At 36.9% G+C, this 13,937-nt stretch overlaps 1 protein-coding gene across 1 annotated transcript in view; it reads right to left on the reverse strand.

The window, feature by feature from the left end:
- The window catches only part of LOC121383053 (heparan sulfate 2-O-sulfotransferase 1-like), a 128,775-nt gene that overhangs the window by 60,802 nt on the left and 54,036 nt on the right, over positions 1 to 13,937 (reverse strand). The window contains exon 2 of the mRNA XM_041512813.1: positions 6,187 to 6,260. Within this exon, the coding sequence (XP_041368747.1) occupies positions 6,187 to 6,260 (74 nt within the window). The remainder of the gene's footprint in view (positions 1 to 6,186; positions 6,261 to 13,937) is intronic.

Consider the following 13,937-nt stretch of genomic DNA (forward strand, 5'->3'; position numbering starts at 1 on the left):
GGCAAGGCATGGTAGACCAAACACTTCTGGGGCATTCTCACCAATTTCGGGGCACTTGTTTTTTTTATTAAAAATACACAAAAATTAATTGAAATAAACATTAATGTAATTTATGTGCTTGCTTTAATAAATGAATGGCAAAAGATATAAAAGGCATATTTTATTAATTAATAATACCATTTTGGGTGTTTTATAAAGGCAATTTTATAATTAATTACTGGAAAAGGCTTGTTTAATCTCAGGGCAGCATGGCGCTGATTAAGGCAAGATGGTGCTAGGCTATTGAGGCATGGCACCATGCTAAAACAAGCTAGGGAAAACACTACACTCAAATATCTTTCATGAGTGATTATATACATAGGAGACAATAAACAACTCACCAGTAACCAAATTTATGTCCCGACTTTAATACTTTTTACTTACCACAAGTGAAAAATGAATATTAGTTTACAAGGGACATACATTTTATACTGGCACTCAGTTTGTTATTCTATGTATTACTTCTGGTATCCTTTTTCTACAAACCTTTTTATTTTTTAATATTCATACATTCCAAATATTGTTAAAAACAACTTCATGAATTATATTAAAACAAGAATTCCAGGAAATTAAATGACCAGCCTACCATAAACTTCTAAAGTTTATGTGATAAACATCCATAAGTGCAACTATAAACCAAGTTTCACTGACCTAGCACTTATAGTTTGTGAACGCAAAACATTAACACTAAACTTTAACACAAAAGTTGAAACCACCACCACCACCACCACCACCTGTTGGAAAATTAATACAGGTCTATATCTTGCCTTTTAACAGATCTACAAACTATTTCAACTAAGTGATGTCATTTTATGTTTGCACATACCACAGCGTTTGATACAGCAATCATCGTGCATCGGTTGGGATGGGAGAAAAACCCAACAGAGCCCACCCGTAATTGTTAGGAGTATGGTATAAAGAGTATCTGTGTCATTAAAACCCCCAACGGCACCCACCTGTAATTGTTAGGAGTATGGTATAAAGAAAGAGTATCTCTGTCATTTTAAGTGGAACATAGCCCGGTGGTAAAGCATTTGCCTGATGTGTGGTTGGTCTAAGATCGATCCCCATCGGTGGGCCCACTGCACTCTCTCTCTTCCAGTTAGTGCACCACGACTGGTATATGAAAGGTCTTGGTATGTGCTATCCTGTCTGTGGGATGGTGCTATTATAAAAGATTCCTTGCTACTGATGGAAAAATGTAGCAGGTTTCCTCTCTAAGATGATGTCAGTATTAACAAATATTTGACATCTAATAGCCCATGATTAATAAATCTAGTGGTGTTGTTAAACAAACAATCTTTTTACTCTGTCATTTTACACAAACATTTGTGTTATTACTGTAAGCCGATCATACACAAAATAAAAACTGGAGTTCATATGCAAAACAGGTGCTACATTAAAAAACATCTGTTCCTTGGCCTTTACCAGTTAAAACCGGCAGTAAAAACTGCAAATATGCATTACAAACAACCCATTTCTTGCTTTAACACATATCATATGGTGGTCTTTTAGCACATCCTACCAGCATAGACGGATGGTGGTCTTTTAGCACATCCCACCAGCATAGCAGCATGGTGGACATTTAGTGGATCCCACCAGCGTAGCAGCACAGTGGACTCAGTAGCAGAGTGGAATTTTAGCTCATCCCACCAGCGTATAGCACAGTGGAATTTTAGCCCATCCCACCAGCGTAGCAGCACAGTGGAATTTTAGCTCATCCCACCAGCGTAGTAGCACAGTGGAATTTTAGCCCATCCCACCAGCGTAGCAGCACAGTGGAATTTTAGCTCATCCCACCAGCGTAGTAGCACAGTGGAATTTTAGCTCATCCCACCAGCGTAGTAGCACAGTGGAATTTTAGCCCATCCCACCAGCGTAGTAGAACAGTGGAATTTTAGCTCATCCCACCAGCGTAGTAGCAGAGTTGAATTTTAGCTCATCCCACCAGCGTAGTAGCACAGTGGAATTTTAGCTCATCCCACCAGCGTAGTAGCACATCCCACCAGCGTAGTAGCACAGTGGAATTTTAGCTCATCCCACCAGCGTAGTAGCAGCATGGTGGACCCAGTGTCGCGTTTCACATGGTAAACATCAGAACATATTGTACTGCCAATTATATTTCTCCATGTGCCAATATCCCCCCCCCCCCCCCATAGGTCTGCCCCATGGCAGCTCATTCCAGACATGTCAGACAAAGTGTGTAATGTGGTAAAGCAATACATCTCTAACAGGGACCGAGGTCTCAAACATTTTCAAAACACACAAGTGCTTTCTCCTTGAAAAAACCTCAACAACAACAAAACTGAATGAAAACATGTGACAGATATCATGACATAACATTATACTGTAGAAATGTTAGGCAGAGAATTTTTGGAAACTTAGAAGTGTAATACGAGATAAAGAGGAAATGGAATAATGAATACATGGAGAGATGGATGTTTGGTTGGCTCGAGGAATCGATGGTCAAAGTTCAGGGGACAATATTTCAAAAACTTAGGTAACCGGAAGTCATTTCACGTGTGTTTTACTTAGGTAACCGATTGTTCGGTTACATGATTATAGTTCTCGTAACCGATGAGTTAGGCCTACCTAATCCTAAAACACTTGAACTACGGTTCTGTGCTAGCTTGGTGGTTGAGATGTATTTAAAAACATAAACTGATTTTCACTTTCATTACTGATATATGGAACTTTTAATTTTAGAATGTAATTCACCATGTAACCCACTGGCAGTTCTCGTGGTTTTAAAGTTGCATAACCAGCACACGCGAACAGAACAACGGTTCTCCTAAAATATTGTGCCCTGAAGTTAAAGTTGTGTAACCGACACACGCGAACAGAACAACGGTTTTCCTAAAATATTGTGCCCTGAAGTTAAAGTTGAGTAACCGACACACACGAACAGAACAACGGTTCTCCTAAAATATTGTGACCTGAAGTTAAAGTTGCGTAACTGGCACACACGAACAGAACAACCGTTCTCCTAAAATATTGTGCCCTGAAGTTAAAGTTGTGTAACCGACACACGCGAACAGAACAACGGTTTTCCTAAAATATTGTGCCCTGAAGTTAAAGTTGCGTAACTGGCACACGCGAACAGAACAACCGTTCTCCTAAAATATTGTGCCCTGAAGTTAAAGTTGTGTAACCGACACACGCGAACAGAACAACGGTTCTCCTAAAATATTGTGACCTGAAGTTAAAGTTGTGTAACCGACTCACGCGAACAGAACAACGGTTCTCCTAAAATATTGTGCCCTGAAGTTAAAGTTGTGTAACCGACTCACGCGAACAGAACAACGGTTCTCCTAAAATATTGTGACCTGAAGTTAAAGTTGTGTAACCGACTCACGCGAACAGAACAACGGTTCTCCTAAAATATTGTGCCCTGAAGTTAAAGTTGTGTAACCGACACACGCGAACAGAACAACGGTTCTCCTAAAATATTGTGACCTGAAGTTAAAGTTGTGTAACCGACTCACGCGAACAGAACAACGGTTCTCCTAAAATATTGTGCCCTGAAGTTAAAGTTGTGTAACCGACTCACGCGAACAGAACAACGGTTCTCCTAAAATATTGTGACCTGAAGTTAAAGTTGTGTAACCGACTCACGCGAACAGAACAACGGTTCTCCTAAAATATTGTGCCCTGAAGTTAAAGTTGTGTAACCGACACACGCGAACAGAACAACGGTTCTCCTAAAATATTGTGCCCTGAAGTTAAAGTTTGTATTTGTTTAACGGCCCCTTTAGAGTACATTGATTTAATAATTACCATCTGTTGGATGTCAAACATTTAGTAATTTTGACTCATAGTCGTAGGGGAAACCCACTACATTTTTCCATTAGCAGCAAGGGATTTTTTGTATATTCACTTTCCCACAGACAGGACAGCATATACCATGGCCTTTGATATACCTGTTGTGGTGCACTGGCTGGAATGGGACAAAAACTCAATCGGAGAATGGATCCTCTGAGGTGATTCGATCCTATGATGCAAGCACCTCAGGAAAGAGCTCTACCAACTGAGCCAGATGCAACTCCCTCGAATGGATAAATGAAGAAAGGAAGAAAGGCTGCCTGAATTAATGGATGGATGGTTGAACAAAAAAACACAAATATCTGTACTGATGAATTCACAAACCCATACTTTAACAAAACCTCTACTAATATATTACTATCAATTGTTGTTAAATATCAGAAAGCCTACTAACATTTTATTTGAAATGAATGAGTGAGTGAGCAAGTGAATGAATGAATGAATTGATGAACAAAGGAACAATCGAATGAACAAATGAAAGAATAAATGAATGTTTAAAGCGACATACCCTAGTTTTTAAAAACACGTTTGTCTAAGAAGTAATAGTTAATGAGACAAGTTCTAGTTATTTTTGACGGCATTTCCCTGTTTTAAACATCACTGACTTTAGCTTCTCTCTGTTATAACCATATCGAATTGTGTGTTGCAGATTGTGTAGACTAACTAAACTTAATGTCCAAATGTACAGGCCAGAAACTAGGGTATGCGCCTTTAATGACACCCTCAGCTACTGAGTGTAAACTATATTTTTTTTAAAGAATAATAAAAAAAAAAGAATACTGAACACTTAACTGAATACTGAACCGTAGAATAATATAACATTGAATAAAGCACAGATTTATTACAGATTCTTCGAGTGGATGGCACTTGAGAGTCACAGTGACAAGTTCATTATAGTAATTGACTTACAGAACAAAGCTCACTATATTCCTAACCTGGTCTTATAGTAACTAGTACTTGACATCTGAATAACAGATCACAACACATTATATTCCTAACCTAGACTTAGAGTAACTGGTAGGTGACACTGTTATTATTATATTAGTTCACTTGTACAGTACAGTTGTGAGCCAAACGATTAAGTTGGATTACGTTGGTTGTGAGATCAGCTATAAAACACTACCGTCAACACCACTGCTTCTCATTGTGTGTGTGCGTGCGTGTGTCAGTCAATGAATCGTGTGTCGTATATTGAGCTTTTCATAAATAAAAACACCCACAGAACTGGCAATGTGATTTTTATAATGACAATTACAGTTGAAGTGGTCTATAAAGGACATTCAAGAGTCTTAAAGCAGTATAATGATAAGCAAGTGATTCTTATACGGAGGCAAAATGTATACGTTTGTGTACAGGAAGAAAACCCCACATGCCCTTTGTGTGTGTATCATGGTTATTGTACAAGGTGGTATGTAGATCAGATTTACACTATACTGTGTACATAAATGCCAAAAGAAAAGTGTGTATGTGTGTGTGTAGGGTGGGTGGGGGGGGGGGGGGAGGGTACCCCAAACTTGAAAGTGTCTCCAAAAACTAGTGTTTAGTGGATTAATATGATGATTTTATTTCTTTTTAGTGGAGATTAAAAATTAGATTATTTCAACATTTGCCCGATAGAAGAAAAGAAACCCACAGTTACCACATGGGATATAGTCACTGATAAAGCAGCAAGGGATCTTTTATATACACTTTTCCAAAGATGGGGCAGTACATACCACTTCAGTGTACTAACTGTAGGTCATCAATTGTAACAGAAAAAACACACAAGTCCCCCCAGGGAGATTGATCCTGCAACACATGGCTCCTTAGGGTTTGCTAGCTCCACCACTGACCTACATCCCACCCCAATATCTGCCCCTCCTCAGGGGTTTGCTAGCTCCACCACTGACCTACATCCCACCCCCATATCTGCCCCTCCTTAGGGGTTTGCTAGCTCCACCACTGACCTACATCCCACCCCCATATCTGCCCCTCCTCAGGGGTTTGCTAGCTCCACCACTGACCTACATCCCACCTCTATATCTGCTCCTCCTCAGAGGTTTGCCAGCTCCACCACTGACCTACATCCCACCCCCATATCTGCTCCTCCTGAGGGGTTTGCTAGCTCCACCACTGACCTACATCCCACACCAATATCTGCCCCTCCCCAGGGGTTTGCCAGTTCCACCACCGACCCACATCCCACCCCAATATCTGCTCCTCCTCAGGGGTTTGCCAACTCCACCACTGACCTACATCCCACCCCCATATCTGCCCCTCCTCAGGGGTTTGCTAGCTGCACCACTGACCTAGATCCCACCCCCATATCTGGCCCTGACAGCTCACCTGTACATTTGCAAATGAAAGATGTCGACGCGTGATGTCCATGTTATCCAGCTGTAACTTCGTTACGGCTTTCTCTACAATGAAAGAAAGACAAAACGTAAGGGTTTAATAACTAAAGTATTTACACCATAAAAAAAACAATCACTGTTACCTTAGATTTTATAGACATGTTATATAATTTTTTATTAATTTATTAATCTATAACAGTCACAAATTGAATAAAATCATGTAGTGAAGAGATGTGATTTTAAAACTAAATTTGTGACTGTATAACATCAATACCCCTCCTCCCCCCCCCCCCCCCCCCCCCAAAAGAAAAAAAATGGTACAAATAATTCTTATAATTACAAACAACACAACTTATTTAGTTAAAAATACACACAAATCTGTTTTTAATGTCCTTTCCGTGACCGGTTTTACATAATGATGCCCCATTTGAGGTAATCACATAATTGGTTTTTAGACTAACGTAGGACAACATTCAGGTTTTTAAAAACGTCATCAAATCAGAATAGAGTAAATGATTAAAAAAGTGGAACGCTTGTGATTAAATGATCATAAACAACACATCTAAGCTGGTTAAACTGTCTGTAGAGGAAAGGAATGTTTGTTTAATGACACCTCAACACCAATGCTATCTAACATATGGATATTTTCACAATGTGTGGTATGTACTGTCCTGCCTATGGGAAAGTACAGATGAAAAAGAGAAAAACTAAACTGTTGTCCCCACATAGGCTACATCTACCACAAAAAGCAGCAAGGGATTTTTTATATGTATTTTCTCTTAGGACAGTACATACCACACATTTTATGTGCCAGATCACTGGTATACATCTAAACAACAGTGTTATAACTATCAAAAACTGTTCCATGGTATATGTTAGTTGGAAACATTTTATATGATAGCACACAACACAGGGCAGTTTTATGTTTGAAATTACACAAATATTTAGATTAAAAAATTCAGAATTTCTTACTGACACCAAAAACATAAAGTCAGGTTTATAACTTGTGAAGTGGGGGGGGGGGGGGGGGGGGGGGGGGGTTTGCATGGATTCAGTAGTGATGTCAAGTCCTTGAATAAACCAGGCTTTGACAAGTCGGTGTATAAACTGGACTTTGACAAGTCGGTGTATAAACTGGACTTTGACAAGTCGGTGTATAAACTGGACTTTGACAAGTCGGTGTATAAACTGGACTTTGACGTAAACCTAAAGTATCAAGTTTAACACCAGGGCCACTTGTGTGTGGCAGTTTTAACGGTCATCAAGATCATAGGATATATAAACCTTGTATGACTATCATTGGTGTCTGAATCTTCACAAATAGTTTCATCATTTTCTGTTCTCTTCTATATACCCATTGTAACACTCTCTACACAAGGACAAATGTTAAAGTCTATTTTGTCCAATGACACCACTAGAGCACATCAATTTATTAATCATCACCTATTGGATATCAAACATTTGGTAATTTTGACTAGAGAAGAAACTCGCTAGATTTTTCTTCCCAAGAACAATAAAAGTATCTTAGGTGGTAGCCCAGGTCTGTTTTAATATGTTATCTAATTGATATAATGACAAAATACATATATATATACATGTATACTGAGAGGCATAAATAACGCAATGGGTATTTTCTTATAGAAATATTATGTCATCAGTATTAGGCATGCAGACAAATGACATACTGGTAACAACTGTAACAAGATATTGTTCAAATCGGGATTTTTAAAAATAAAATGTGGTTTTAAACAAAAAACACACCTGGGTTTTTTTTGCATAAAAACAGCAATTGTTTAACATTACTTACCATGGCATATTAAAAATAGACAGAAAACACAAAACATGGTTGGTTTTATAGGGAGACGAGAGCAGGCAATGCACATGCAAAACGATTTTCATATGCAATGCTGTATTGTTGTAATAAACACACCAGTTATGCTTTTTGCTGAAAACTCATTTTATTCAAAAAATTTCTGGTTTGAACAAAATCCTCTTTCACTTATAATTATTACCAATATGTTATTTGTCTGCATACTTAATATATGTGATTTGACATTTCTATATGAGATTATTCAGTAAAATACCCATTGTGTTATTTATGCCTCTCAGTATATATAGTTGTGAAACTACACAAAAACACAAAACTTTATGGAAGCTCAAGTCTGATGATCAGTCTTTCGGTCTTAGTGAAATATACAGATGTTATAATATAATAATATATTCAAGCTATGGGTTGGGGGGGAGGGGGGAGGGTGGTATCAGACAAATGTAAAATTAGTATGACACAATACATATATATATAAATTTGAATATACATAAAAAACCCACTGAACTTTATAGAAGCTCTAAGTGTGATAAACTAAAAATAAAACATGTAGATTCAGAATATAATGATACATTTAAGCAATGGGGGGGGGGGGGGGGGGAACACACGACCTAAAGGTGGTATTAGATAGCTGTAATACTAAAAGTTGCAATTCATAACAAATTTAAAAAAAAACCCAACCCAAAAACAATAAGCATCTGTTTGAAGTGTCAATAATTACCCAAGAGTAATGACCGCCACTCCAACCTATTTTCAGCCACTGGTCTCCAAAATAATTAGGAAAGATTTGAGCAATGTTTGAAGGGCACGGTTTCTTAAAGAGGCAGTAGTGGGCTAGCAGATAGCGGTGGGGTTCTGCACATGTGCAGGCTGCTGTAAGTGTTTACCCTCGGAACACGCCTCCCATTAAGATGTCATTACGGGGACATGCCCCGCATGAACATTCCATCAGAAATCTCTATGGGCTATTCAAACTGTAGGTTTAAATATGCTCACTGCTTCATACAAGCCAGAAGCCAGCTGGGCAGAACAACGCCCATAAATGGGTGGATGAACCTGGAACAATTGTAGCTCTAGTGTCATTGTATTTTTATTTTATTATTATTATTTTTTTACTGTTATTTTTTTATGATCCTGCTGTGTGTGCGTGTATGCATGCATGCGTGCATGTTCGAATGTGTGTGTTGTGCATGTGTTTCCGTGTATGTATTCAAGACTCTAAAAATCGTAAATCTATTTTTATTTTTTAACTTTATGGCACCATTTACACAGACATAATGAATTACTGAAAAAATAAATTGTTTACATAAATTTATTTTTGTGTAACCCATAAATGGATTATATAAATGTTAAATTTTTAGAGGCGGCCTAATTCACAAAGGTCTCTTAGGCTCTGCTAGACAACAAAGCATCCTCTTTGTAAGTCTTTTAGCATTGCACTGCGAAAGTTGCAAGTGTTGAGTGAATTAGGACCCTGGTATTTGTCTAAGTGTATGTACGTATGCGTTTCACAATAACTAGTACAGATATACACAAAGACATCTCTATACCTTTGAGTTAACATCCTACTACTACTGGTCCCACTTATTAACATCATTCTAGTATCACTGGTTTTCCAAGACGAGCGATTTTCTTTTAAGTAAGCAACTACAGATAAAATAAATCCACAATTCTATGAAGAAGGAAATTTGATTACGGTTTCATGTAAGACTGTCTGATGTGACATTTGTGTGTAGGTCACGCCTGACAAAGCCCACCTTTCGGAGATGGTAATCAAGCGTCCCGCATTTCTGCGGGCTCTACCGATGGTGTGCGTCCGCGACGGGCGTGAGTGGCCAGGATGAAAGCAGCTCTGTGCGCTGGAATCGACAAATAAACACACCCTATTGACGAGAGACATTTATCTGCAAACAAACTCCCTGATCCTTAATGATCAGTGTTCAATGTATCTCTGATGGATCTCTTGATGGGTGTTTGATAAACACGAGTTACTGGTCTTGAGCACTGGGCTATACCACGAACCCATCCAACCACACACATACACATACATACTTTGATGTCTTAGATCTTCAATAAATGACAGCACATCCACTGCACATAGCAGTTATTTGTGACTGCATTATACACAAACATATTCTTTTACAGCTCGTTTATCAGTGGTATTTCCGTCATTGTATTATGGTCAAACTGCAGCACACAAATATATTATTATTTCATAGCTCTTTTCTCATTCACTGATATTTTTTTCATAGTATTATGATAAAACTGCATTACACAATTTTATTCATTTAAACCTCTTTTCTAATTTTCAGTGATATTTTGTTCACTGTTTATTGAAAAACAAATAAATATTTCAGCCAAGAGTACAGGAATTACAAAAACCATATTTTCAGTTGTTAGTACTGATGTTTTATTTAGTTTGGATATATAGGTTTTAAATTTGTTTGTTTTGTTTACAACACCACTAGAGCACACTGATTTATTAATCATCGGCTATTGGATGTCAAATTAAAATATTTTTTTTACTTTAGTCTGTAAAAAACCTGTTACATTTTTCCAACTGCAACAAGGGATCTTTTATGTGTATTTCCCCAGACATGATAGCACATACCACAACCTTTGATATACCAGTAATGGGCCACTGGTTGGCATAGAAAAACCTCCAATCAGATAATGGGTTCAGTGAGGTGGTTTGATCCTACGATGTAAGAACCTCAGGTGAGCACTCTAACAACTGAGCTAGATCACAGCCCCTTATGTTTTAAATACATCACAGCCCGTTATATTTTAAATACATCACAGCCCTTATATGTTTTAAATACATCACAGCCCGTTATATGCTTTAAATACATCACAACCCGTCATGTTTTAAATACATCACAGCCTGTCATGTTTTAAATACATCACAGCCCTTATATGTTTTAAATACATCACAGCCCTTATATGTTTTAAATGCACCACAGCCCGTCATGTTTTAAATACATCACAGCCCGTCATGTTTTAAATACGTCACAACCCGTCATGTTTTAAATACATCACAGCCCCTTATATGTTTTAACTACATCACAGCCCGTTATGTTTTAAATACATCACATCCCGTTATATTTTAAATACATCACAGCCCTTATATGTTTTAAATACATCACAGCCCGTTATATGCTTTAAATACATCACAACCCGTCATGTTTTAAATACATCACAGCCTGTCATGTTTTAAATACATCACAGCCCTTATATGTTTTAAATACATCACAGCCCTTATATGTTTTAAATGCACCACAGCCCGTCATGTTTTAAATACATCACAGCCCGTCATGTTTTAAATACGTCACAACCCGTCATGTTTTAAATACATCACAGCCCCTTATATGTTTTAACTACATCACAACCTGTCATGTTTTAAATACATCACAGCCCGTTATGTTTTAAATACATCACAGCCCGTTATGTTTTAAATACATCACAGCCCCTTATATGCTTTAAATACATCACAGCCCCTAATATGTTTTAAATACATCACAGCCCTTATATGTTTTAAATACATCACAGCCCTTATATGTTTTAAATACATCACAGCCCGTCATGTTTTAAATACATCACAGCCCTTATATGTTTTAAATACATCACAGCCGGTCATGTTTTAAATACATCACAGCCCTTATATGTTTTAAATACATCACATCCCTTATGTTTTAAATATATCACAGCCCCTTATATGTTTTAAATACATCACAGCCCGTTATGTTTTAAATACATCACAGCCCTTATATGCTTTAAATACATCACAGCCCGTTATGCTTTAAATACATCACAGCCCGTCATGTTTTAAATACATCACAGCCCTTATATTTTTTAAATACATCACAGCCCTTATATGTTTTAAATACATCACAGCCCGTCATGTTTTAAATACATCACAGCCCCTTATATGTTTTAAATACATCACAGCACCTAATATGTTTTAAATACATCACAGCCCATGTTTTAAATACATCACAGCCCTTTATGTTTTAAATATATCATAGCCCCTAATATGTTTTAAATACATCACAGCCCCTTATGTTTTAAATACATCACAGCCCCTTTATGTTTTAAATACATCATAGCCCCTTTGTTTTAAATACATCACAGCCCCTTATGTTTTAAATACATCACAACCCCTAATATATTTTAAATACATCACAACCCCTTATATATTTTAAATACATCACAGCCCCTTATATGTTTTAAATACATCACAGCCCCTTATATGTTTTAAATACATCACAGACCCTTATATGTTTTAAATACATCACAGCCCCTAATATGTTTTAAATACATCACAGCCCCTTATGTTTTAAATACATCACAGCCCCTTATATGTTTTAAATACATCAGAGCCCCTTATGTTTTAAATACATCACAGCCCCTTATGTTTTAAATACATCACAGACCCTTATATGTTTTAAATACATCACAGCCCCTAATATGTTTTAAATACATCACAGCCCCTTATGTTTTAAATACATCACAGCCCCTTTATGTTTTAAATACATCATAGCCCCTAATGTTTTAAATACATCACAGCCCCTTATGTTTTAAATACATCACAGCCCCTTTATGTTTTAAATGCATCATAGCCCCTTTATGTTTTAAATACATCACAGCCCTTATATGCTTTAAATACATCACAGCCCATCATGTTTTAAATACATCACAGCCCTTATATTTTTTAAATACATCACAGCCCTTATATGTTTTAACTATATCACAGCCCGTCATGTTTTAAATACATCACAGCCCCTTATATGTTTTAAATACATCACAGCCCCTAATATGTTTTAAATACATCACAACCACTTATGTTTTAAATACATCACAGCCCCTTATGTTTTAAATACATCACAGCCCCTAATATGTTTTAAATACATCACAGCCCATGTTTTAAATACATCACAGCCCTTTTATGTTTTAAATATATCATAGCCCCTAATATGTTTTAAATACATCACAGCCCCTTATGTTTTAAATACATCACAGCCCCTTTATGTTTTAAATACATCATAGCCCCTTTGTTTTAAATACATCACAGCCTCTTATGTTTTAAATACATCACAACCCCTAATATATTTTAAATACATCACAACCGTATGATGTATATTTTAAATACATTACAGCCCCTTATATGTTTTAAATACATCACAGACCCTTATATGTTTTAAATACATCACAGCCCCTTATATGTTTTAAATACATCACAGCCCCTTATATGTTTTAAATACATCACAGCCCCTTATATGTTTTAAATACATCACAGCCCCTTATGTTTTAAATACATCACAACCCCTAATATATTTTAAATACATCACAACCTTATGATGTATATTTTAAATACATTACAGCCCCTTATATGTTTTAAATGCATCATAGCCCCTTTATGTTTTAAATACATCACAGCCACTTATATATTTTAAATACATCACAGCCACTTATATATTTTAAATACATGCTCTTGTGTGGCAACTTTACAGGATTTGAAAAAAAAAAAAAATGCCCATTTGTTAATTATATTTCTTCTTCACTGGTCATAGAGATGACTTTGTCTAAATCCTCAGTTAATATTTCCTAGGAGACTCGTAAATACGAGCGGTCATCTCGAGGTGACCGGTCCACTGATTGTGGTCACCCTAATCCCTCAGCAAATGACACCTGGCCTGCCCTTTGTTAATGAAAAAACTACAAATATTTTCTAAGACTATCAGTGAAACCGAAAGGTCTCATAATGAAGTTCTCAGATAGAATGTTAGCAGACGTTTTATGTATTCGGTTACATGTTAGAATAGCAGCGAGTTACAAACCATCCACACAGGGGGAATAACATGATGATATGTTCTCCATTTTGAGCTGTAAAAATAATAAGTACGTTGTTGGTCTTTGTG

The sequence above is a fragment of the Gigantopelta aegis genome, chromosome 10 (genome assembly GCF_016097555.1).
Source record: "Gigantopelta aegis isolate Gae_Host chromosome 10, Gae_host_genome, whole genome shotgun sequence".
In the NCBI taxonomy this organism is placed as follows: Eukaryota; Metazoa; Mollusca; class Gastropoda; order Neomphalida; family Peltospiridae; genus Gigantopelta; species Gigantopelta aegis.